Source organism: Somniosus microcephalus, chromosome 12 (genome assembly GCF_052327205.1).
Source record: "Somniosus microcephalus isolate GS21.2 chromosome 12, FLI_Smic_1.0, whole genome shotgun sequence".
In the NCBI taxonomy this organism is placed as follows: Eukaryota; Metazoa; Chordata; class Chondrichthyes; order Squaliformes; family Somniosidae; genus Somniosus; species Somniosus microcephalus.
In genome coordinates this window covers 58,762,415-58,789,104 of record NC_140998.1, presented here as the reverse complement: position 1 = coordinate 58,789,104, position 26,690 = coordinate 58,762,415, and the positions used below count along the sequence as shown (strand labels likewise).

At 45.2% G+C, this 26,690-nt stretch overlaps 1 protein-coding gene across 2 annotated transcripts in view; it reads left to right on the top strand.

Annotated features, from left to right (window-relative positions):
- mdga2a (MAM domain containing glycosylphosphatidylinositol anchor 2a) overlaps positions 1-26,690 on the top strand; it is a 1,193,698-nt gene that overhangs the window by 407,968 nt on the left and 759,040 nt on the right. For both annotated transcript variants that reach the window (XM_086002928.1, XM_086002927.1), the window contains exons 2-3: positions 5,957-6,096; positions 16,697-16,871. In XM_086002928.1, coding sequence (XP_085859054.1) covers positions 5,957-6,096; positions 16,697-16,871 — 315 coding nt within the window. The remainder of the gene's footprint in view (positions 1-5,956; positions 6,097-16,696; positions 16,872-26,690) is intronic.

The following is a 26,690-nucleotide window of genomic DNA, read 5'->3' as shown; positions in this document are numbered from 1 at the left end:
GCAGCCCATTCCTGGCAAATATGGTCCTTAATACTGTGATGGTTTTTTCCGTGGTGGTGGAGGACATCTTTATTACCTCCGGCCACTTGGAGTGTGCATCCACCGCGATTAAGAACATTGAGTCCATAAATGGACCAGCAAAGTCGATATGTACCCTTTGCCATGGAGATGAGGGCCACTCCCATGGATGTAGAGGGGCTTGTGGTGGGGCGTTTTGGACCTTCTGGCATCCTAGACAGCTCTTGGTCATTTCTTCGATGTCTCCATCGATACCTGGCCACCACACAAACGCTCTGGCTAGGTTCTTCATTTTCACTCCACCCAGATGCCCCTCGTGAAGCTCCTTTAGCACTTTATACTGGAGTTTGGGTGGAATCACCACTCTGGATCCACACATCAAGGTTCCTCGGCACACTGACAGCTGTTCTCTTCTTTGCGAGAATGCTGGCAACAGTGGTTCGCCATGTGCTGGCCATCCCTTCACCGTTAAATCGTAGACTCGTGAGAGAGTCGGGTCATTTCTCGTTTCCTTTTCAATGGTAGAATTTGTTACTGGTAGACATTCCACTATGGTTGAGTGGAACATCTCCACTGGGTCCACTGTAGGCGCCTCTTCTACCGTTGGCAACGGTAGGCGCAATAAACCGTCAGCATTCCCATGCTGTTTTGATCCTTTGTATTCTATGTCATATTGGTGTGCCCCTAGGAAAAGGGACCACCTCTGTAGCCTTTGCGCTGTCATAATGGGAACGCCCTTTTTAGGGTTGAATATGGATACCAACGGCTGGTGGTCTGTCAGCAGTGTAAACTTCTGGCCCTGCAGGTAATGATTAAACTTCATTACTCCCCACACCAGGCTGAGAGCCTCCCTATCTATCTGAGCATAGTTGCGCTCAGCGGAGGTCAATGATCTGGATGCAAATGCGACTGGCCTTTCCAAGCCATTTGGCAACTTGTGTGAGAGTACTGCTCCAATACCATAAGGAGAAGCATCACAAGCTAAACGAATAGGTAGCGTTGGGTTGAAGTGAGCCAACACTTCCTCTGAGGTGATCAATGCCTTGCTTTTGCGAAAGGCCTTCTTACAGTCCTCGCTCCACTTCCATGGTACTTCTTTCTGCAAAAGAGCATTCAGCGGGTGCAGCACCGTGGATAGATTTGGCAGAAACTTATGGTAATAGTTAATCAACCCTAGGAACGACCTCAACTGGGATACATTTTCCGGAGCGGGAGCCTTCACAACAGCTTCGATCTTGTCAGGTGACTTGTGCAGCCCCTCCTGGTCAATGACATGACCACAGTACGAGATCCGTTTCTGAAAGAACTCACATTTCTGGCGATTAACTCGAAGTCCATATTCCTTCAATCTGGTGAGCACCAGTTTCAAATTTGCAAGGTGTTCCTCATCGTCATCTCCTGTAATCAGGATATCGTCCAAGTAACATTGAGTGCTTGGAATTCCCTGTAATACCTGCTCCATGGCCCTCTGCCAAATTGCTGGAGCCGAAGCCACTCCAGAAACCAGTCTATTATATCGATACAAGCCTCTGTGCGTGTTGATTGTGAGATACTGGCGCGACTCTTCCTCAACTTCCATCTGTAAGTACGCTTGCGCCAGGTCTATCTTGGTGAAGTGTTTCCCGCCAGACAATGAAGCAAAGATATCCTCAATCCGCGGAAGCGGATATTGCACCGTGTGAAGCACCGGATTAACTGTGATCTTGAAGTCTCCACAGATGCGGACCTTCCCCGGTTCCCCTGGCTTGTTACTCGATGAACGCTTCATGACGGGAACAATGGGCGTGGCCCACTCACTCCAGTCCACCTTAGACAGTACTCCTGAACGTTCTAGCCCTTCCAGCTCAGCTTCCACAGCAGGTCGTATCGCATAAGGTACCGGTCTGGCTTTGAAAAATTTTGGGTTTGCATGTTCTGCAATCGTGATTTTTGCCTTAATTCCTCTCAGTGTTCCCAGTCCCTGTTGGAACACCTCTTTAGCCTCATCCAATATTCTGGACAATCGTTTAGGCTTGACATCTTTTTTTCCGGAATCTACCGTTATTGCTTTTAGGGAGTGCCAGTCCATATTTATTTTCCTGATCCACTCCCGTCCCAGAAGTGGTGGACCTCCCTCAGGTAGTACATATAAGTCCATTCCTTGGTGTTCTTTGCCCTTGTGTATCACCTTGACTTTTATCTTTCCGATGGGGTATACTCTTTGCCCTGTGTATGTCTGCAATACTATCTCCGTATCCCGTAGGGGAATATGTGTGAATAACCTTTTGTAATCTTGCTTATTCATGACCGTCAACGCCGATCTGGTGTCCAATTCCATCTTCACTTGGACTCCTGCTATCTGCAGTGTGACCCAGATAGTTTGTAGGTCAGCTTCCTTACTCACATTGTGAATTCTCAGACTACCCAGTTTCTTGCTGTTGGAGTCTGAATCCGAATTCTGTTCATCCGAACTCTTCTCAGCCACCTTATGTACCTTTCTGCACCTTTCCTGCGGTGACTTTTTGTTGCTGGTCTTCTTTCCTGACCGGCATACTTTAGCTATGTGACCAAGCTTGCCACATTTTCTGCATTCCTGGTTTTTAAACCAGCATTGGTTCTGATCGTGTGTTGTCTTTCCACAACGATAACATTTCGTTGTACCCAAAGCCATTTGATCTACGCTGAGTACCGCTGCCTTCAGCTGCATTTCTGCAGTGCCTCTCGCTGCGGCTTCGTGCGATGCTGCAATAGTGACAGCCTTATCAAGTGTAAGATCATTCTCTTCAAGCAGCCGCTTTTGTGTTCCTTCTTTCAACAATCCACACACGAATTTGTCTCTCAGTGCCTCTGTCAGTCTTTCCCCAAACTGACAGTATTTCGCTAGCTTACGCAGTTCAATTAAATACTCCGCGTTGCTTTCCTCTTTCAGTTGCGTTCTCGCATAAAATTTAAATCGTTCCGCTAACATCAGCGGTGTGGGGTTCAAATGATTTCTCAGGACAGCAACAATATTAGCGAAAGCCTGATCCGCTGGTTTAGCTGGTGATAGAAGACGCTTCAATAGCCCGTATGTCTTCGCACCCATTGAGTTTAGTAAGGTTAGTGCTTTATCTTCATCAGATATTTTATTTGCCTTACAATAAATCTCTATGTGTTCTACATACGTGGCCCAATCTTCAACATCGGGATCGAAATCGTTGATGTTACCACGCTTAGGCATCCTCGCAATCTTCTTGAGAAACAAAAAGAAATTTTTTCTTTAATTTTTTTTTTTTTAAATGGCGGTTTCCCGCGCTTGTCTTCTTCCCCCGCCTACGAAAATGGCGGCTTCCCGCATTTGCCTTTCTCCCCCGCTGGCTGTAATGGCGATTGCCGTATTGCTGCGTTCGCCCTCCCCAGCGGTTCTCAAATCGTACCTCCCAGCCCCTCTTGCAGTCCGGTCCTTTCCCCCCGGCTGCGGCTGAGTTCTCCGCGTTTTAAAAAAAAAAAATTTATCCCGCGCCTCACGGCCTCGGTAGCTGCCCGGCCTTTTTCCCCGGTCGCGGTCGAGCTCTCTCTCGACGCTGTTGCGTCTCCCAGCCCGCTTGCAGCCCGGTCTTTTACACCGGCTGCGTTTGCATTCACCGTGGCTCCCGTGCCTTACGCTGCCCCAGTCTCAGCGCCTCTGGCCCCGACTTCTGTCCGGCTCTTTTCCCCGGCCGTGGTCGAGTTCTCCGCCCTTATATCCTCCGTTTTTCCCTCTCCTACTTCACAGCCAACGTGGCCGACTTGCTGCTCGTCGCTGATCGGCTTACCCGAGGCCGCGAGGCGCGGGATAAAATAAAAATAAAAAACCGCGGAGAACTCAGCCGCAGCCGGGGGGAAAGGACCATGATAGAAGGGATGATCACTGCCTGTTGCTGATGGAAGGCTTCGTGTCAGGATTCTTCCTTTGCTCTTCAAACCCGCGTCTTTTCTCAGCAGGATGATGAGGGCGGATGCCTCCTCTCAACGCCCGTTAAACTGCCTTGGATGTATCTCTGCCGCAGGGTAAGATCGTACTCGTCGCCACTGTTAAGTCTGTGTGTTATAGTGAGAATTACTACACAGACCACAAGAGTAAATTTTAACAGGTCTTTACTAGTCGAAGGTCAGGGCTGAACTGCCCAATAAATCATTACACAGCACTTATATACCGGTGTGGTCACCACCGGTATTACAGTATACAGCAGCCAAGATAAAGTAGTGCAACTCTTAAAATAGTTCTCTTAAAGGTGGAACGGTTACATACACCACAGGTCACAGACCTGAAACGTTAACTCTGTTTCTCTCTCCACAGATGCTGCCTGACCTGCTGAGTGTTTCCAGCATTTTCTGTTTTTATTTCAGATTTCCAGCATCCGCAGTATTTTGCTTTTGCACCATTTGCTGCTGTTATTGTTTAACTTTAAAATAGTCACCAAAATGCTATTTTGTAGTGAAACAGTTGAAGGAAATGGACAGTGTATCCTGCTATTCAGAGGAATGTCAGCTATGGATCAATTTCAATGAATGCACAAGAGCTACAATGATAATGATCTAGTTGCATTCAATTAAGCAGAGCACATGTTGAGTCTACTATTCAGTCAGTGGTTGCTTATCTGTTGATGAATATTGAATGAATAAGCATTACAGTTGATACAATTTAGCATTTCATATCTTTGTAAGTTTTCTATTCTATAATGTCTTACGGCTAACGCATAGCACAGTTGGATATGATGTACAGTGATCTTTTTGCCCCTCCTAGGAGCTCATTTGGCTATGTTGGGGCAGGAGGGAGGAATGGAGGTGATTGTGTGCAGAAGCTATACTGTGCCAAAATGGAACAGGCTCAATGGACCAGCTGGTCTTTACTTGTCCTTTTTCATATGCTCGTAGTCGCAGTAGTAGAGGCACAACTGATACGAGTTTTTAAAATGAGCTTCTCATACATCACTCCCTCGATGCACAATTTTCCTTTAGCTGCTGAGAATAGCATTATATGTAGCGAAAACTGTACTTCAAAAGGCACTGCCAATATTATCATAAATATTTCTCTTTTTAATCTGTTTTGGTGGTGGTGGTTGAGGAAGAAATGTTGGCCAAACTGCCAGGACAACTCTCTGCTCTTCATTGAATAGTGTCATGGGATGTTTTACATCCCCCTGAACAGGCAGATGGTACCTTATCTGAAAGGTGGGACCTCCAACACTGTAGCACTCCCTCAGTCCTGCATGGAGGTGTCTGTTCAGATTACGTGCTGAAGTTCTGGAGTAGGGTTTAAAACCACAGTCTTCAGACATAGAGGTGGGAGTGTCATCATTGAGCCAAGCTGCTAGAATGGGATGTAAGTGAACTGTTTGCAGGTCTGTGTCAACATGGTTCTTGTGCTGGCCACTGTTTCTTCCCCCCTTTCTCTGGAGAAGTGTCTTCCTCTGTCTGATGCTTCGCCAGGCATTGAGAACTCACTGTAGGGGCAAATCAGACAGGAGAAAACACACACCCTGCCATGCAATATACCAGTGAATGGTAGAAGCTATCTACTCTATCCAATTTCCCTGCTATTTCCCTGCTTCTTCCCCATACTCTTTATTATGTTTTCTCTTCGAGAGTTTCTCTCATGTCATGACTGCCTCAGCTTCATTAGCCAATAGGCACATATGCATTTCAGAATTTCAGAGTAAAATGCTTGTAAGGATCTGCCAATTCCAACACAATATTCTGAAATAAAAGTATTTCATATAGTTACTTTTTGGGAACTTTTAGGGAAAAATTGCAACTCATTTACAATCCACTGAGCTGAGCTGAGTACAGAATCTGGGCTATAAACATAATAATGTCGAAAAATGTTCAGAGAATAGGAATGGGATCGAAAATGTTTTGGGATTTTCACTGAACAGGAAATATTAATCAGGCATTTGTGTAATTATCACTGACTGCATCTTTATTCTTCTTTCTGCAGCTCCACCAACTGTAAGCATCATGCACTCTGGCCAAGCATGTAACATAGAGGAAGAACGATATACAGAGAGAGTGTACACAATCCGGGAAGGAGAAACCTTGGAGCTAACCTGCCTTGTTAGAGGCCACCCTCGGCCACAGGTGAATCCAAAATCCCACATTCCCTTGCAGTGTTACCAATGTGCTTGCTTAGTTTTGTTACGTGGTTATTTGATTAAATAATCTTATTTTTGACAATGAATAGTTAAATGCAGTTCCCAATGGGTATGGCGCATAGCACAAAAGCACTCCTAATTTGGTACTAATTGGCTCTATAGATTGGTGACTTAATTCAGGCCATAAAATGCTGTGAGAAATGGAAAAATGCCTTACTCATGCAGGAGGATGTGCTCTTCTGAGGTGGGGCTGAGACAGATTGATTCGGGGAGCAGAGGGACATTTATGTTACACCTAAGTGCTGTAACTGACTTGAGAGTGCTGGTGCTGGGCGTATTAAATGGAATATGCACCATTCCTCGGCACTAACATCCCTCACCTTGATTAGGTACAAGAAAATAAAAATTAAGATAAATGTATCACTCACATAAAACATCTTTCAATTTGTTTAATGGTATCTTTTATTCCATCATAGCCATCACTCTTGATTGCTTTTACTCTGATGTACACATCCATTGATAATTTGCCTGTACCTCTAGAGTGTGTCGTACTCTATTTTCCAATCATTCTTTTTTTGATTGAGGATGCACTTGTGAAACAGGCTGCAGCTCACTGCATTGTTGACAAGTAGAGTTGGCACAAACACCATTTTCAAACTCAACAATTAATAATGGTTTCCTCACATTGTGGCATATCTGCAGACACTTTTTTTCTAAATCTAAACCAGTGTGAATAATAATAGCAGATTCGCACGTGTAGTCTAGCAGAGAGTTTAAAAATTGTGGCCTTGCCTTTGAGCTGGCTGCCCTATCCTCAGTTCCCTGACACCTATACATTACTGCTTAAAACCAACAGAGTTTTAAAATCCCCAAGTACTGCAAAGTAGTAACGAAAGATGTCTGTTGCATTTTGAAGATCTGACTAGCCTTTCTCCACATATACAGCTGCATAATGACATGAAAATACATTTAACGTTTTACAATCGCAAAGCAAGGTATCTGTGAACAAACTCATGTCGCATTTATAAAACAATCAACCTGTGACTGTAAGGTTCCTTCCCCCAGTCCTCTATCACGTCTGTAGAAACTTTCAACTTTCGGGGCTATCGACCCATAAAACACTTGCCTGTCACAGCGGTAAAAGCAAATGCAGAATAATCTGACCCCCTGCCTTGTGAAAGTTTCCTACATAGAATCTACAGCACAGAAATAGGCCATTTGGTCCAAAAGATCTACACTCCACACGCAATTCCTCCCACTATATTACCTCTTCCCACCCTGTCCCTGTATCTATTTCTTTAGCCTGCATGTATGTATCAAGTCTCATCTTGTATGCGTCAATGTTAACTGCTTCAACCACTCCATATGGCAGCGAGTTCCATATTCTCACCACTCTGGAAAGAAATTCCTCCTAAATTCTTTATTTGATCTGTTAGTGGCTGTGTTATATTTGTGCCTCTTTGTTTTGGACTTACCCGACTTTAGCCACTTCAAACCTTAGCTGTTTCCCAAATCTTTCTGCTGGATTCTTCCATCGCACTGCCTTCCCTTTCTTTTCGGAGCAGTTTGTTGTATCACCCTTTGTCTTTCTGGATCCTGACTGAGCTGACCTTCACATATCATTCAGCACTCTCTTCCGCATTTTGAAGTTGGTTCGCAGGTTATTAAACCCACTAGCTCTTGCTTTTTCAGTTAGCCCGCCTGTATTTTTGACCTTTTACCGCTGCTCTCTCCCACTTTGTTTTGGTCAGTTCATAAAGGCGGCTCTTCAACTTGTTGGTTCTGACAAAGGATCTCCACTCGAAATATAAACCTGAGCTATGCTTTCTTTCTCTGATGCTAATTGACCTGCTGTGCATTTCCAACATTTTCTGTTTTTATTTCAGATTTCCAGTTTTTCATCTTATCTCTTTCATGTTACTTTGCCCTGCTTTCCAACTCAGTACACTTTGCAGCAAAATGTTCTCCAAGATCCTTTACAAATACAATCTCTGAGGTCATTTGAAAGTTTCTCCATATCATTCTAACGGCTGTACATAAGAGAGGTTTTCCAGAAATTATTTTATGTACCGCTGTATTCAGGTTCAGAGCGGTAGCATAGTGGTAATGTTACTGGACTAGTAATCCAGAGGCCTGGGCTAATCATCCGTGTGCCCTTCAGAAGGTGGTGGTGAGCCGCCTTCTTGAACCGCTGCAGTCTGTGTGGTGAAAGTACTCCCATAGTACTGTTAGGGAGGGAGTTCCAGGATTTTGACCCAGCGACGATGAAGGATCGGCGATATACTTCTAAGTCAGGATGGTGTGTGACTTAGAGGGGAACTTAAAGGTGGTGGTGTTCCCATGCACCTGCTGCCCTTGTCCTTCTAGGTGGTAGAGGTCATGGGTTTGGGAGGTGCTGCTGAAGAAGCCTTGGCGAGTTGCTGCAGTGCATCTTGTAGGTGGTACACACTGCAGCCATGGTATGCCGGTGGTGGAGGGAGTGAATGTTTGATGGTGGTGGATGTCGAACTTCTTGAGTGTTGTTGGAGCTGCACTCATCCAGACAATTCCATCACACTGCTTACTTGTGCGTTGTAGATGGTGGAAAGGCTTTGGGGAGTCAGGAGATGAGACACTCGCCATAGAATACCTAGCCTCTGACCTGCTCTTGTTGCCACAGTAATTATGTGGCTGGTCCAGTTAAGTTTCTGTTCAATGGTGACCCCCAGGATGTTGATGGTGGGGGATTCGACGATGGTAATGCCGTTGAATGTCAAGGGGAGGTGGTTAGGCTCACGCTTGTTGGAAATAGTCATTGCCTGGCACTTCTGTGGCGCAAATGTTACCTGCCACTTATCAGCCCAAGCCTGAACGTCGGCCAGGTCTTGTTGCATGCATCTCAGGAGTTGTGAATGGTGCTGAACACTGTGCAGTCATCAGCGACCATCCCCATTTCTGACCTTATGTTGGAGGGAAGTTCATTGATGAAACAGCTGAAGATGGTTGGGCCCAGGACACTGCCCTGAGGAACTCCTGCAGCGATGTCCTGGGGCTGTGATGATTGACCTTCAAACACCACAACCATCTTCCTTTGTGCTAGGTATTGTAATGATATCAACAAATAGTGATGGTATTTGCCTGTTTGATTATGATGCCTTACCAGCATAGTTGCCTGATTGATTACCTATGCCTGACCAGCAGAGGGCATGTGACAGAGACAAGCAGTTTAGTTTTGGTTTCGCTTTTAGATGGATCACTAGCATGGTGTCTCCTGTAATGCTGTTAAAAAGAGTTGAACAGACTTTAGATTAAAAGACATTCTCTTTCATAAATGTCTCGTCATTGAACCCACATACAAAACGATACAGGTATAACTCCAGCCAGTGGAGAGTTTTCCCCCCGATTCCCATTCACTTCAGTTTTACTAAGGCTCCTTGATGCCACACTTGGTCAAATGCTGCTGTGATGTCAAGGGCAGCCACTCTGACCTCATCTCTGGAATTCAGCTCCTTTGTCCATGTTTGGACCAAGGCTGTAATGAGGTCGGGAGCTGAGTGGTCTTGGCGGAACCCAAACTGGGCATCAGTGAGCAGGTTATTCGTGTGTAAGTGCCGCTTGATAGCACTGTCGATGACACCTTCCATCATTTTGCTGATGATTTAGAGTAGACTGATGGGGCGGTAATTGGCCGGGTTGAATTTGCCCTACTTTTTGTAGACAAGACATACCTGGGCAGTTTTCCACATTGATGGATAGATGCCAGTGTTTTCGCTGTACTGGAACAGCTTGGCTAGAGATGTGGCTAGTTCTGGAGCACAAGTCATCAGCACGATAGCCGGGATGTTGTCGGGGCCCATAGCCTTTGCTTGATCCAGCGCGCTCAGCCGTTTCTTGATATCACGTGGAGTGAATCAAATTGGCTGAAGACTGGCTTCTGTGGTGGTGGGGACCTCAGGAGGGAGCCGATATGGATCATCCACTCGGCACTTCTGGCTGAAGATGGTTGCAAACGCTTCAGCCTTGTCTTTTGCACTCACGTGCTGGGCTCCACCATCATTGAGGATGGGGATATTCATAGAGCCTCCTCCTCCCGTTAGTTGTTTAATGGTCCACCACCATTCACGACTGGATGTGGCAGGACTGCAGAGCTTTGATCTGATCCGTTGATTGTGGGTTCGCTAGCCCTGTCTATAGGATGCTGCTTCTGCTTTTTAGCATGCATGGAGTCCTGTGTTGCAGCTTCCCCAGGTTGGCACCTCATTTTTAGGTATGCCTGGTGCTGCTCCTGGCATGCTTTTCTACACTCCTTATTGAACAAGGGTTGGTCCCCTGGCTTGACGGTAATGGCAGAGTGAGAGATATGCCGGGCCATGAGGTTACAGATTGTGGTGGAATACAATTCTGCTGCTGCTGGTGGCCCACAGCGCCTCATGGATGCCCAGTTTTGAGCTGCTAGATCTGTTCTGAATCTATCCCATTTAGCACGGTGGTAGTGCCACATAACACGATGGAGGGTGTCCTCAGTGCAAAGACGGTACCTCGTCTCCACAATGACTGTGCGGTGGTCACTGCTACCAATAATGTCATGGACAGATGCATCTGCGACAGGTAGGTTGGTGAAGACGAGGTGAAGTAGGTTTTTCCCTCGTGTTGGTTCTCTCACCACCTGTCGCATGCCCAGACTGGCAGCTATATCCTTCACGACTCGGCCAGCTCGGTCAGTGGTGGTGCTATCGAGCCACTCTTGGTGATGGACATTGAAGTCCCCCACCCAGAGTACATTCTGTGCCCTTGCTACTCTCAGTGCTTCTTCCAAGTGGTGTTCAACATGGTGGAGTACTAATTCATCAGCTGAGGGCGGGCAATAGGTGGTAATCAGCAGGAGGTTTCCTTGTCCACACTTGACCTGGAGCCATGAGACTTCATGGGGTCCGGAGTCAATGTTGAGGACTCCCAGGGCCACTCTTTCCTGACTGTATACCACTGTGCCGCCACCCCTGGTGGGTCTGCCCTGCCGGTGGGACAGGACATACCCAGGGATGGTGATGGAGGAGTTTGGGACATTGGCTGAATGGTATGATTCTGTGAGTATGGCTATGTCAGGCTGTTGCTTGACTAGTCTGTGGGACAGCTCTCCCAGTTTTGGCACAAGTCCCCAGATGTTGGTGAGGAGGACTTTGCAGGGTCGACTGGGCTGGGTGTGCCGTTGCCGTGTCCGTAGCCGGTGCCGAGGTCAATGCCGAGTGGTCCGTCTGGTTTCATTCTTATTATGTTTCGTAGTGGTTAGTTACAACTGAGTGACTTGCTGGGCCATTTCAGAGGGCAGTTAAGAATCAACCACATTGCTGTGGGTCTGGAGTCACATATAGACCAGACCAGGTAAGGACGGCAGATTTTCTTCCCTAAAGGACATTAGTGAACCAGATGGGTTTTTACAACAATCCGATAGTTTCATGGTCACTATTACTGATACTAGCAATTATTCCAGATTTATTTAATTAGCTGAATTTAAGTTCTCAAGTCTCTCTTCATAATTATAACCACTGTAATATCCTAGTGAATCTCTGCTGTACCATTTCCATTGTTTTGCCATCCTTCCTAAAATGGAGTGCCCAAGATTATAAACTATTCCAAACTTATCAGTTAAATTGACCTCTTCTATATGCAGACCCATTAGATCATCCTGGAGACTGATGTCCAAATGCCACAGCCACTGGACCTGTATGGAATTTGGATAGGTTTGATGGAAATCTAAAGAAGATAAAATAATGCCCAAGTTTACTGCGAGATTTGACTTGGCTTAACAGTCACTATCTGGAAATGATAGAAAGCACATCAAATTTGGCGTGTTTTCTGTGATGTGAACATTACTCTGCAATGCCGCTGGTTTCTTGCACATCTGTTCCCAAATCTTCTGAATTTGACAGTTTGCTACCGCTCCCCCCCCCCGCCGGAAAAAAAGCTCATAATCGGTACAATTCTAAAATGAAGTTGGAGCCGATAAAACCTAAGCACCCTCTCTCTTCATATAATGTGGCCAAAAAACTGTTCAGGAAAAGTCTGACATTTTTTGAACAGAATGATGTATTGAGAAGCATCTGTTTCTTTGTTAACTCTGATTGTATGCCATTCTGTTCGGAATATTAATGCTGATTTTGGTACACCGTGCTTCTTATTAAATTGCCTCAGGTAGCTACAAATGCTCAGCACCTGGAGACTACATGGATGAAGGAAACAAAAGCATTTCTCACCATATAAGTATGTACCAAATATATTCATGACCAGTTTCATCCAGCAAGAAAAGCCTTTCAGTGTTGACCTTAGAAGAGAAGAACTATATTCTCTTGTTAATGAATTTGTAAGGCAAAAACTCCATGGGACCAAATTGACAGGTGTCGTGGAGTTGCCCTTTATTTCTGTAGTAACAGTGTATTGAAGTATTTGGAAGATGACAGTGTTAGACATGCAGTTCTTCTGAAATTTAATTACATGATATGAATAATCCTTTTACTACTCCCACATTTGAGTCAATGGAATTTTTTTTTGGTAAAATCCCATTAAGTTTACAGTGGGTTGATAATGTGGTCCAAGGGTCCAAGGTGACTGCAGCACTGCTTATTATTGGGTACAGACGACTGTGGCCTATCCCGCAGCAAATGCACACTGCTCAGAAATAGAAAGGTCTACCGTTCCATGAATAATCAGGTCATCCTCAACTGTAGGAATGGAATTATGCACATCTGTGTCCATTACCCCGGAGGCTTCCAGATTCCTTCATGCCATGGCAGTGAACAGTGCCTGTGTTATTTGAAAAACTGAGAAGACTGCAGGGATGGCTGATAGAAACATAGAAGATAGGAGCAGGAGTAGGCCATTCGGCCCCTCGAGCCTGCTCCGCCATTCAATGAGATCATGGCTGATCATCCAAACTCAGTACCCTGTCCCTGCCTTCTCCCCATATCCCTTGATCCCTTTAGCCTTAAGAAATATATCTAACTCCTTCTTGAATATATTGGTCTCAACTGCCTTCTGTGGTAGAGAATTCCACAGGTTCACCACTCTCTGGGTGAAGAAATTCCTCCTCATCTCTGTCCTAAATGGCTTACCCCTTATCTTTAGACTGTGACCCCTGGTTCTGGACTCCCCCGCCATAGGGACCATCCTTCCTGCATCTAGTCTGTCTAGTCCTGTTAGAATTTTATACGTTTCAATGAGATCCCCTCTCATTCTTCTAAACTCCAGTGAGTATAAGCCCAATCGACCCAATCTCTCCTCCTGCACCATTCCTGCCATCCCAGGTATCAGTCTGGTGAATCTTCGCTGCACTCCCTCCATGGCAAGAACATCCTTCCTCAGATAAGGTGACCAAAACTGCACACAATACTCAAGGTGTGGTCTCACCAAGGCCCTGTACAACTGCAGCAAGACATCCTTGTTCCTGTACTCAAACCCTCTCGCTACCATTTGCCTTCTTAACCGCCTGCTGCACCTGCATGCTTACCTTCAGCGACTGGTGCACAAGGACACCCAGGTCTTGTTGCACTTCCCCTTCTCCCAATCTGATGGGAATCAAAAGTCTGCCTTGAAGTCTTGCATTATGCTGTCATTGCACCACACACAGCGTGAGGTACAGCGTGGCCGACTCTTCTGCCAGAGTCTTACTGGAGCACACCATCAGGCAGATCACAGGAGTGCTACAGTACAGTCTTGCCTAAGTCTTCAAGAATATATTTGATGAGTTTTGGCCAATTTTTGTAGATTGTAGTGAAATCAAAGTAATGACTTGTATTTGAATAAATATATAAATTTAGATTTAATGGACTTAGTAAAACTGTTTCTCACTCTGCTTTTCAGTGCAATTGGAAGTTAAAGTCATAATGGCTTTGGATACATGAATTGCATACAATAGTTGTAAAACTTACAGTATTATTAATCAGACAGGTGGAAAAATATCAACTGATCTGAGTCAGGTCAGCATGAACTATTGTCCGACTGACACTTCACCCCAATACTCTCTCATGTCAGTGCATGCTGACTCCATCTAACGTATAGCTATATGGCTGGTAGAGTATCATTCTGCACAAATTCCTCAGGATTGAGCGAGGATTTCAGGGATGCAGTAAATTCACTTTTAGTCATCACTGCTTGTAGTAATTAACTGGACATACTGCTCAAACCAGTTTGCCAAAAGCCATTTATATTCACTCACTACATTTCCTGTCAGTTGTAGTGATTGATTTTATGCCAGAATCTTATTGTTATGATGTGCCCCACCTTTTAATAGTGCTGGTGCGTTGCATTGTTGAGGTTGGTGCATATTCATCTGCTGTAATACACAATGCTCTATGTTCCAAAATTAAAGTAGTTAAAATCAAAACCTGACACAGACATATCACTTGCCCTTCCTCCAATCTTCCTTGTTTGTTTTTTTGTGGTGATCAATATGAATGATCTTAAATGAAATGAGCTTGGCTAGTCTAAACCCAGTTCTGAGTGGATATGAGTACTATATATTCCGATCCCTACGGGTGGGTACGCGCTGTGCACCCACCCGTAGGGACATCGGAAATACCGGTTTCAGGCATGCACTGCGTATGCGCTGAAAACCGGCAATTCTGATCTGTCAAGAATGGTCTTGACAGATTCTCCGGCTGCCCTGGAGAAGGGCCTCTGCGGGCGGATAATTCCGCTTTTTGGAGACTTTCTGCCCGCAGAAAACACTTACAATTCTTATGCTTGGTAAAAGCAGGTATAAGGCCTGCTTTTACCAGGATAAGAGTTGAAAAAAAGTTTAAAAAAACATTTCACTGGTTTATCATTTAAAAATACTTTAAAAAAGGTAAGTTTATTTTTAGCCCTGTAAAAAACTTTAATTATTTTTTTCAAAAAATTAAATTTTTGTTTAAAATACTTAATTTATTGTAATTTCAAGTCATTTTAAAAATGTGATTTTTTAAAAAATGTGTTTAAAGTTTTACTATGTTTTTGGGGTGAACTCCATTCATATATTTGACAGGTCTTCCTGTCAAGTGTATGAAGGGAGACTCCCTTCTTTGATTGGCTCCCCATGGCCCACGTGAACCCAGGGACGCTGCGAACTACATGTGCCTCTGGGATACGTGGGCCCTGCGCACTTGGAGTTTGGAGAGGCCCAGGAGCGGAAGTATGTGCGTCCCAGGAGCCCTCAGGTAAGGGCGTAGATTTTTCCAGATCGCAGGCCTCTGCACACGGGAGGCCTGCGATTGGAAAATACGGGCCAATAATGCAGCAGCCTGTTACAAAGAGAGATGATATGGGAAATTAAAATACAAATATTTAAGGATTAGTACCACTAAATTACCCTCTCTAATGATTCTACATTTGCTAGTATTTTAAGTAGATTTCACCCACGCAAATACACAATGGTGAAAATCGCTTTCAGGTCAATAGAACTTAATGTAATGATGTCATCTAAAGCTGGAATAAAACCCTGCTGATAATTCAATACACTTTCTTGCTAAGAAAATGTTTAAAGTAAATATATTATTCTAACTTTGGAGCCCACATCCCAGGCAGTCTTTTCTGGGTCACGTACTACATGGTAGATGATCTACAAGGGGTTTGTAACCATTAGATCATCTTCTGTGTAGTTTTATTGTATTCTCACTGATCTTGTTGATGGGAGTTGATGTCCAAACTTGACAAGATGCTCATTCAAGATGCTGAATGATATTAAATGTAATGATTGTTCAAATGTTTAACGTTTCTTTAACATTTGCAAAATGCTCTTTACAGTGGCTTTTTAGTGAACATAAATACAGACCTGTGTGCTAGCGATGTGCATCTTGTTGATGGTATCATGTGAATGATATGACAGTGCCCAGACATAAGGTCAATAAGTCACAGAAAGACATTGACCATTACCCAGAGTTTACTTGTATGGATAAAATAATACCACAATATTCCAGGAGTAACTTTAGGGAATATTGATTCATTTTGAGCAATATTAGGTTTCAAACTAAAAGCTGCTGTGCAGATTCAGGAACTTTAGACCTGTCCTTGTCTTTGTCAGTATATTCTGAAGTAGTTTTTATCCTTTGATGAATCAAAATTGTTTATAATATATTTAGGTTTCCTATTAATACAATGGTGTGGAGATGCCGGTGTTGGACTGGGGTGGACAAATGTAAGAAGTCACACAACACCAGGTTATAGTCCAACAGCTTTATTTGAAATCACAAGCTTTCGGCGCGCTGCTCCTTCGTCGGGTGAAGTGAAGAGATGCCTATAGACACAGCATATATAGTCAGAAAATAATGCGAGGTGTGATAAATGGCAGTTAGAAAGATTACCTGTAATCATCTGGCATTATTCTCTGACTATATAAGTTGTGTCTATATGCATCTCTTCACTTCACCTGACGAAGGAGCAGCGTTCCGAAAGCTTGTGATTTCAAATAAAGCTGTTGGACTATAACCTGGTGTTGTGTGACTATTAATACAAGTTATCTCAAATATGGCAGATTCTAAATAATTCTGAAATCTGTCTAATTAATCGGTAGGCTCTTTTTCTGTGGCTTCTGCCTTGAGTACCGTGTGTAGTAACAGTCTCTAATGATGCTTGCTCAGATCAGATGGACCAAAACAGCAGGAAGTGCCTCTGACAGGTTCCACGATAATAGTGTCTTCAATGAGACCCTGAGGATCACAAGAATCCGGCGCCACCAGGGAGGCCGCTACTACTGCAAGGCTGACAATGGCTTGAGCACCCCTGCAATCAAGTCCATCAGAGTGGACGTATACTGTAAGTAACCAGTGACGCACTGACACTTTTCAACCACCACATCAAACACAGATTCAAATCCGGCAAAGTTTAGGAGTGCCTTGTATACGTGTGGCAACTTCTGTAGAATGTAGCTTCAATTGTGAAAGGACAGAGGCTGTATGACTAAAAGAAGAAGCACAAGAGAAAACCATAATTGGGTTGATAATGTTATTCACAAATCTGCCCTTCTATCTCATGTTTGTAGATGTGCTGCTGCACTGAGAGCCTCCTGGGACATATAAAGAGAGGTGTTGCATATGGGATAGTACCTAGTGTTGCAAGAGAGTGTACATCAGGCGTTTGAAATTAGGTCATCATCTGTGAGAAGAGTATTAGAGTTAGGAGCGTGGCTGCGCTTGGACTACAAGTTTAGATTTGGAATTTCATTTTGTGAGAAAGATTGAAAATATATAGAAGCAGAAACAAAAAATCCTGTAATTGCTGGAAATAAAAACAGAAAATGCTGGAAATGCACAGCACTTGTAAGATCCGGATCACAGGCCATACACAGATTACCCAAAAGGGTTTTAGAAGTTGTATGGCTTTTATTAAAGAGCTACAGTTTTAAAGCATAAGCAGATATTACATATGGTTTAAGCTGAGTATAATAGACATACACCCGTGACAGTAGAGAGCGATCTACGACTCCCGAATCGGAATGCCACGACCGGATGGATGGGGAGGCAGTACGGTGGTCTCGGATTGGGTGGATTCCTGCAGTCTGCTGCAGCGGTCACTTCCGTTGGGTCATCTCTCAAGCTGTTGGAGGTGTTAGGCCATCAGCCACCTCAGAGGCTAAACTTGACCAAGGTGTTAGGCCGTAGCCACCTTGGGGAAGCCTTTGCCCCCGACTGCCTGATTTCCTCTCTCGGTCGTCTATATTTATAGTTATTTCGGTGGGCTGGTAATCACCTGGTGTCAATCATTTGATCCCCATCCTATTGTCCAATTGTGAAGCGGGAAGGCATCCCTCGCCGTCCCTTTCTGCATGACTGACAAGGCCTCCCTCTTATCTTTCTGAGGAATGTTTTGTTATGTTTCTTTAAGGACATTTTATGACTTTTCAGCTCCATTTTTGTCTATTATCCCACCACCCTGTGTTTTGCATTTTACAATTCCCTTATCACTTCTATTGGTCTTTTGATGTGTGATATTCGACCTTGCTGGCATTTCTGCTGTCTGTTCCCGGTTGCATGTTGTCAGTCTCTGTTCTAAGAATTAAAACCCATCTTTGAATCTAACAGCTATTTCTTATAACCTGAAACATGAACTGATCTTTCCTTTTCACATGTGCTGACTGACTTGATGTACATTTACAGCATTTTCTGCTGTTATTGAAGATATTTATCTTGATCTATTTTTCTGTTTGTCAATGAAACCAAAGTTTGACTCATTTCAATTTTGATATCTGGCACATTTACTGGAATACCTGTGTCTGCACTCGAGGCAACTGTGAAATAAAAGTCTCGGTGATATAATTGGAAGAAGAATTGGAAATTCTTTGATTTCACTTCTAACCATTTGTTAATTTAACATATATAATTAGAAATGATTTTGAGCACAGTCAGACTGCTACAGCCCTGTCAGGGCTGCCATTTTCAACATGAACCGGCTGAGCATACTGTAGTCACACTTTCCTTGCTAGTTGTGGACTGGCCTGTTTACTAGTTTTCTACCAGTTTATCTGGAATGGTAGGAGTACCTCGAGTAGCCTTGTACCTAGTTTCCGACTAGTTAATCTGAAGCTTGAGTCTCGCAACGATTTTAAAGTAAAATGTTTCTTCGAATGCTAGCTTTCTGAGAGTTGAGGGCACTATGTGCTGTGTAACGATTTTGATCTTTATTTGTTCTAGAGCTATGAGATTCACTATTCAATAATTTTTCAAGGAATGACCGTCCAACTGCCAAGCAGATGACCAGCAATGTGACCCGAAATATGATATTAGCGTACAAGTGTTTAACACATCCATATGGCACTGCTTTGTTCACTATGTTAATAAATGTGCTAACACATTTAATATAAATTACTTAATGCCTCTGTTAAAACAGCAGACAGAAGAATATATCTAGAACCATCGAAGCTTACAGCACAGAAGGAGGTTATTTGGACCATTGTGTCTATGTTACAGCAGTCTCAAATGAATCCAACTGCCCAACACACTCCTCATTCCATGCTCCAACAACTCTCTCTATAAAGACAATTTTCCTAACCTCTGCTTACACTGTAACTGTTTTTTGCGGTGGCCAATTTCCTATGGGCCCTGCCGCAATCGCCAATTATTGTAAGTGGTTTTGCCCCGCCCGTAGCGAGCATGCAAACCCCCTTACTACAAGTTCTGGACGATAGGGATTACTGAGGACAGATTTGAACACGGACAGCGTTTTCGGACTCACCTGTACAGTGTTTATTAAGGTTGATAAAAACCACTCCACTCGCATACAGTGTGAGCGGTGTGAACACAACAGTACAGTTTAAAACAGTACAACCCTGACTTGTCCAACAAGCCCCTGCCGTGCTGACTTACCACGGCCTAAAAACACCCTCCCGTGAACTAAACTATCACAGGACCCTTCCAATGCTAAACCCCCTCTGATTTGGTAAGAACATACAGGCACCCCCTCACACAGCTAAGTGATCTTGTGGGTGTGTAGACTTGGCAATGCTCACCTATATTGCCCTTTGACCTTGTTTGCAGCTTCCTCCCGTACGTCTCGGCTACCTGGTTCCGTACTGGCCTTGTGGCATGCGAGTCCCAGCCTTCGTCGAAGTCCGTCTCGGTTGGAAGAGCAAGGCTCAGCTCCTCTTGACGTTCCGTTGTATGGAGGGCAGAAGAGAGAGAGAGAGCTATCCAAACTGCTCTCTAATATACCCCTCCAATACACAAAACGCTGTCTGTGGTTTTAATGGACACATGGGGCTGGATTTTCATTGAGGAGTCTGGTAGGAGGCGGGACTACAACTTTCAGGATTCTGCCTCCATCGAGTTCTAGCCAACCCACGTGATTTTGACTTGATTGACCTTGTTGAGCCCGCCCAGCGGGCTCAGCAGGCCAATTAAGGGCCACCTGGCAACAGGTGACGTCACAGATTGAAATTTCATCTGTCAAGACCATTTGACAGGTGCAATGTCAGCGTTTCACAGTTGTTTCAAGCTGTCAAACACTGACAATCTGTACTCCAGGTTAATTCCTTCCACTCAGGATGATTTAGAGATCTCCCCAGAACAGAAAGCAGAGGCTGTGGATTTTGACAGCTGGCGGCCATTCTGCTTTCTGTGCTGGTGAGATGAGGGACTCCTGAGACCTGAAGGAAGGAAGGCTGTAAAGGTAAGTAAAGGTTAGTAGAACTTCTTTAAACACTTTACACAGACCAAACACACTTACCTCTGCATTCATGCATCCATCACTCACCTGAACCCCGGACATCTCGACCCCTCCAAGTCCTTCATCCTGACGGCCCACCTCACTAACTTGGCGTGGCTTGGAGCCGTCGGGAATCCCACATTTCAACAATGAAAATCGGGATTAGGCTAAAAACTGCCTGTTAACTACCTGTTAACAGGCAGTTAATTGGCACTAATCCCTTCCCGCCTCGGGTCGGCGGGTCCCAGTGCGGGGCGGGTACCCGCCTCCTTTGAAACTGGCATGGAGGCGGGTTGGGGGTGGAATGGGGTTGGGACCCCCCCGATTTCGGGATTTTAAACCCCCACACGCCTCCAATCCCGACTCCACGGCCCAATGAAAATCCAGCCCATGGCCTCAAGGAAATGGTTTCCAGGCTTCCTCCCAGGTTTGGATGGTTTAGATCTCGTTTCGATCTCCCAGCTGATTAACTTAACGAGTTCATCTTCTCCAGAAACAATGGGGTCGATTTTCAGTGTGCCGGGATTGGAGGCGTGTGGCGGGTTAAATTCCCAAATTCGGGGGTCCCGACACCATCCCGCCGAAAACCCGTCTCCATGTAAGTTTCAAAGGAGGCGGGTACCCGCCCCGCACTGGGACCCACCGACCCGAGGCGGGAAGGGATTAGTGCCAATTAACTGCCTGTTAACAGGTAGTTAACAGGCAATTTTCAGCCTAATCCCTATTTTGAAGGTTGTCGTCTGGGATTCCCGAAGGCTCCAAACCACGCCAAGTTAAGAGGAGTCGGGCCGTCGGGTTGAAGGACTTGGAGGGGTCGAGATGTCAGTGTTCAGGTGAGTGATGGGTGCATGAGTGCAAAGGTAAGTGTGTTTGGTGTGTCTAAAGTGTGTAAAGAAGTTTAAATTACCTGTACTTACCTTTACAGCCTTCCTTCCTCTAGGTTTCGGGAGTCCATCATTCAGCCGGCACAGAAAGCAGAATGGCTGCGATCTGTCAAAAGTGACAGCCTGCAGCTTTCAGTGCCGGTGAGATTTCTAACTGAGTCTGCATAGAAGGACTCAGGTTAGAAGTAAGACCGTCAGTGTTTGACAGCTTTAAGCAGCTGTGAAACACTGATATTTCATCTGTCAACACGTCTTGACAGATGAAATTTCCAGTCTGTGACGTCACCTGTTGCCGGGTGGCCCTTAATTGGCCTGCTGGGCGGGCTCAACAAGGTCAATCAAGCTAAAATCGCGTGGATTGGCTGCATCTCGATGGAGGCGGGACTACAACCCGAAAGTTGAAGTCCCGCCTCCTTCCCGACTTCTGAATGAAAATCCTGCCCAATGAGTCGCCAGCCTTGTTATTCAAGACTTGGGAGTGGGCCCCTCGGGCCATTGTTCCCAAGGACAGTTCGTTACCATATGAATGCAACCTGGTTACGTCAGCCACCTTCAGCTTGAGTGGTTTTTCACTGCTTCCCCCCAAACAGCCTGTCCAGATTTTAATAAGGGTATACATTCATAATCTAAAAAATAAAATCCATGGCGTCTGCGCCAACGGCTACAACACTCAGTATCAATTTTAAATTAATGAGCCCTCTTCACTAATTCCCCAACCAGAGGAATTATCTTACCCTATTCGCTCTATCAAAACATTTCATAATTTAATGAAATCTATATTAAATCACCTTTTAGCCTTTTCTACTCAAGTGGAAATGGTCCCTGTATCTCAAATCTCTCTTCATAAGTATATTTTCCCATCCCTGGCATTGTTCTGGTGAATCTACACTCGTCCATTCTCTATAGTTTTAATGTTATTTCAATAATGGCCAAAACTGCACACAGTACTCTATTTGTGGCCTGACCAATGTTTTGCACAAATATATCAGGACTTCTTCACTCCAGTAATCTATGCTTCTATTTATGCAATCCAAAATAATCGGCTAAAAATTCAGGGGCTTAACACCACCCGTTACCGGCAAAAGATGGCGATTCCCTCAGCATAATCCATTTTCGACGTCCTGGTACCGCTGCCAGTAAGTAGTAGCGTCCTGCAAAACAAAATGGCCAAGTGCTGACATGCACACCGAATTATCATCACCACAGCCAACTTCGACCTTAGCGTTGAGTTCAGCAGTGGGTCATAACCACGCCAGGGAAACCCAGCGTGCAATCAGACTGACAGAGGCGCAGTCAGCACTTCTTAAGGGGACACACACATCATAGGATCATAGAAATTTATGGTACAGAAGGAGGCCATTTGGTCTAGCGTGTCTGTGCCGGCCGAAAAAGAGCTATCCAGCCTAACCCCACTTTCCACCACTTGGTCCGTATCCTTGCAGGTTACGGCACTTCAAGTGCATATCCAAGTACTTTTTAAATGTGATGAGCATTTCTGCCTCTACCACCCTTTCAGGCAATGAGCTCTAGACCCCCACCACCCTCTGGGTGAAAAATGTTCTCCTCAACTCCCCTCCAATCCTTCTACCAATTACTTTAAATCTATGCCACTTGGTTATTGACCTCTCTGCTAGGGGAAATAGGCCCTTCCTATCCACTCTATCTAGGCCCCTCATAATTTTATACACCTCAATCAAGTCTTCCCTCAGCCTCCTCTGTTCAAAGGAAAACAACCCCAGCCTATCCAATCTTTCCTCATAGCTAAAATTCTCCAGTCCTGGCGTCGTCGTCGTACCTGTCTTCCCCTTTGGGGAACTGTATGAAGTGGTGGAAGGATTTCTGGCCGTGATTAACGCTCCTTCCGTGACCGTAACCAACTTCGTACCAGCCATTAGGGTGGTTAGTCCTATGGCGGGAGGGTTTTACGGGCTCCCACAACCCATACGAGGGGGGGGCCACCCACACCCACGGACGCAAGTATCCCGCTGGATGTCAACCCAGAATTTAGAGCCGGAGCTCCAACTCCACTTGCCGGGACAGTCTGGAGCGGGGTTCGAAACCCTACGCCTTCTGGCCCAGTGGCGGGGATGCTACCGCTACGCCAAAGGCCCACTCCTCCAGTCCTGGCAACATCCTCATAAATCTTCTCTGTATCCTATTTAATACAATCACATATTTCCTGTAATGTGGTGACACAGTATTCTAGCTGTGGCCTAACTAGTGTTTTATACAGTTCTAGCATAACCTCCCTGCTCTTATATTCTGTGCCTCGGCTAATAAAGGATAGTATCCCGTATGCCTTCTTAACCACCTTATCGACCTGTCCTGCTACCTTCAGGGACCTGTGAACATGTACTCCAAGGTCCTTGTGTTCCTATACACTTCTCAGTATCCTGCCATTAATTGTCTATTCCCTTGCCTTGTTAGCACTCCCCAAAAGCATTGGGGGAGAAATTCAGTTGGTTGCGCCGCCCGTTAGCGGCTTAAGAGGGCGATAAGTGGGGCGCTAACCAACTAGCGCGCGGGAGCGGCGATACCTGCACCTCTCGCAAAATTGAGCGGACATTTAGCGGTGGCGCTAAACCATATTGCCCGCTCTCCTGCGCACGCAGATCTTGATGTCATTCCAGAGTGCAACGCCCTTGGGGTGCCCCGGACCGGAAATACAGTGGCGCACCCCTCCTTTCCGCCAGTCGCTACCAACGACAGGTTGACTGGAACGCTTCCCTGTCGCTGTGGGGCTGGGGGTGTGCTATTTAAAGGGGGCTCTTCCTGTCTTCTGTGTGGTAGCCATTTTTGGACCACTCGTTCTGAGAGAGAGAGAGAGACAATACTGTGGAGGAGGAATTCCTGGAGTGTTTACGGGATGGTTTCCTGGACCAATATGTCGAGGAACCAACCAGAGATCAGGCCATCTTAGACTGGGTATTATGTAACGAGAAAGGATTAATTAGCAATCTTGTTGTACGAGGCCCCTTGGGTCGGAATGATCATAATATGACCGAATTCTTCATTAAGATGGAGAACGAAGTAGTTGGCTCGGAGACTAGGGTCCTAAATTTAAATAAAGGAAACTACGATGGTCTGAGGCACAAGTTGGGTAGGATTGATTGGGGAATGTCACTCAAAGGGTTGATGATGGATAGGCAATGGCAAACATTCAAAGACCGCATGGATGAACTACAGAATCTGTTCATCCCAGTTTGGCATAAAAATAAAACAAAAAAGGTGACTCAACCGTGGCTAACAAGGGAAATTAGGGATAGCATAAGATCCAAGGAGAGGACATATATATTGGCCAGAAAAAGCAATAATCCTGAGGATTGGGAGCAATTTAGGATTCAACAAAGGAGGACAAAGGGATTAATTAAGAAGGGGAAAATAGAAAATGAGAGTAAGCTTGCAGGGAACATAAAAACTGACTGTAAAAGCTTTTATAGATATGTGAAGAGAAAAAGATTGAAGTGAAGCGTAGGTCCCTTGCAGTCAGAATCAGGGGAATTTATAATGGGGAACAAAGAAATGGCAGACCAACGAAATGCATATTTTGGTTCTGTCTTCACAAAGGAGGACACAAATAACCTCCCAGAGATGCCGGGGAAATTAGGGTCTGATGAAAGGGAGGAACTAAAAGAAATCAGTATTTGTAGGGAAATGGTGTTAGGGAAATTGATGGGATTGAAGGCCGATAAATCCCCAGGGACTGATAATCTACATTCTAGGGTACTTAAGGAAGTGGTCCTAGAAATAGTAGATGCATTGCTGATCATCTTCCAACATTCGATGGAATCTGGAACAGTACCCATGGACTGGAGGGTAGCTAATGTTACCACACTATTCAAAAAAGGTGGTAGAGAGAAAACGGGGAATTACAGACCGGTAAGCCTGACATCGGTAGTGGGGAAAATGCTAGAGTCCATTATAAAAGATGTAATAGCAGAGCACTTGGAAAACAGTGACAGGATTGGACAAAGTCAACATGGATTTACAAAAGGTAAATCGTGCTTGACTAATCTACCGGAATTTTTTGAGGAGGTAACTGGTAAAATAGGTAAGGGAGAACCAGTGGATGTGGTGTATCTGGACTTTCAGAAGGCCTTCGATAAGGTCCCGCAAAAGAGATTAGCGTGTAAAGTTAAGGCACATGGGATTGGGGGCAAGGTATTGACTTGGATAGAGAACTGGTTGGCAGACAGAAAGCAAAGAGTTGGAATAAACGGGTCTTTTTCCGAGTGGCAGGCAGTGACTAGTGGGGTGCCGCAGGGATCGGTCCTTGAACCCCAGCTATTCACAATATATATTAATGATCTAGACAAGGGAACTAGATGTAACATCTCCAAATTTGCAGACGACACAAAGCTGGGTGGGCGTGTGTGCTGTGAGGAGGATGTCGAGAAACTCCAGGATGATTTGGACATGTTGGGTGATTGGGCAGAAACATGTCAGAGGCAATATAACGTGGATAAATGTGAGGTTGTCCACTTTGGTGGCAAAAACAGGAAGGCAGATTATTATCTAAATGGCAATAGATTGGGAGAAGGGGAAGTGCAACGAGACCTGGGTGTCCTTTGTAGGGGGTGGTGCGTGGGCCCAGTCAGTTATGCCTCTGACTGCCCGTGAGCGGTTTGAATCGCTCCCATGCCCCTGAGATTCTTGACACTGGACTTAGGTACAGGTAGCGATACAGAAAAGACTCGAGTAGACAGGCGGCTTGGATGTAAGCAAAACTCAGGATTTTATTAAACAGGAAAAGTTAATACAATCTTAAGAGAAATTACCAGTATATAACATTACAGGCAAATACAAGTAACTATATACTTATACAGGGAATGGGGAACACACGGCACATTGAGGGAAAACAACTATCTTAACAATTCCCTTATCCTTATCCCACCCCCTATACCTAACTAGATTAAGCTATGAGGGGCCAGAATCCATGCTCACCAATCAAAAGGGTTTGTTGGACTCAAAACAGCGGTGGGGTTCGGGGTTCGTTCTTGGTGCTCTCTGGAGCCTGCCCTCATCACGTGGTCTCCGGGCACTGCAAGGGCGTTGTCCAGGTTCGAGTACCCCAAAGTTAAAGTCTCTGTTTGGGTACTTTACCTTGCAGGGATGATTCTTCTTCTTCAGCCGACAGTTTGACTTTGCATGAAGATAGTCGCAGGTTGGCTGAGGCTGAAGGCCCGATGATTCGAAGCCTACCGTCAGTTCGTCTCCTCAGTTGGTCTTCCTCAGTTGGTCTTCCCTCCTCCCCTCGTCGCGTCCCGCCTCGCCTGGCCTGAATTGTCTGTGTCTGCCCGATGCAGTGCCAGGGCGATTTCCAGATGGAGTGGCAAAAGGCACGGTCAAAGGCCAGGGGGTAAGCGCGGGATGGGGAAAGAGGGACAGCCACGAGAGCGAGGGGCCGAAGAGCCGAGCAGAGCAGAGAGAGAAGAGAAGAGAGCGATTGCTACCCGGGGCCTTCAATTATACTCTTTTCGAAAACCCTTATCTGCACTCCAAATCAGGTTAGTTCTTTGTCTTAATCTTGGCGGGCTATTTTAAATAATGG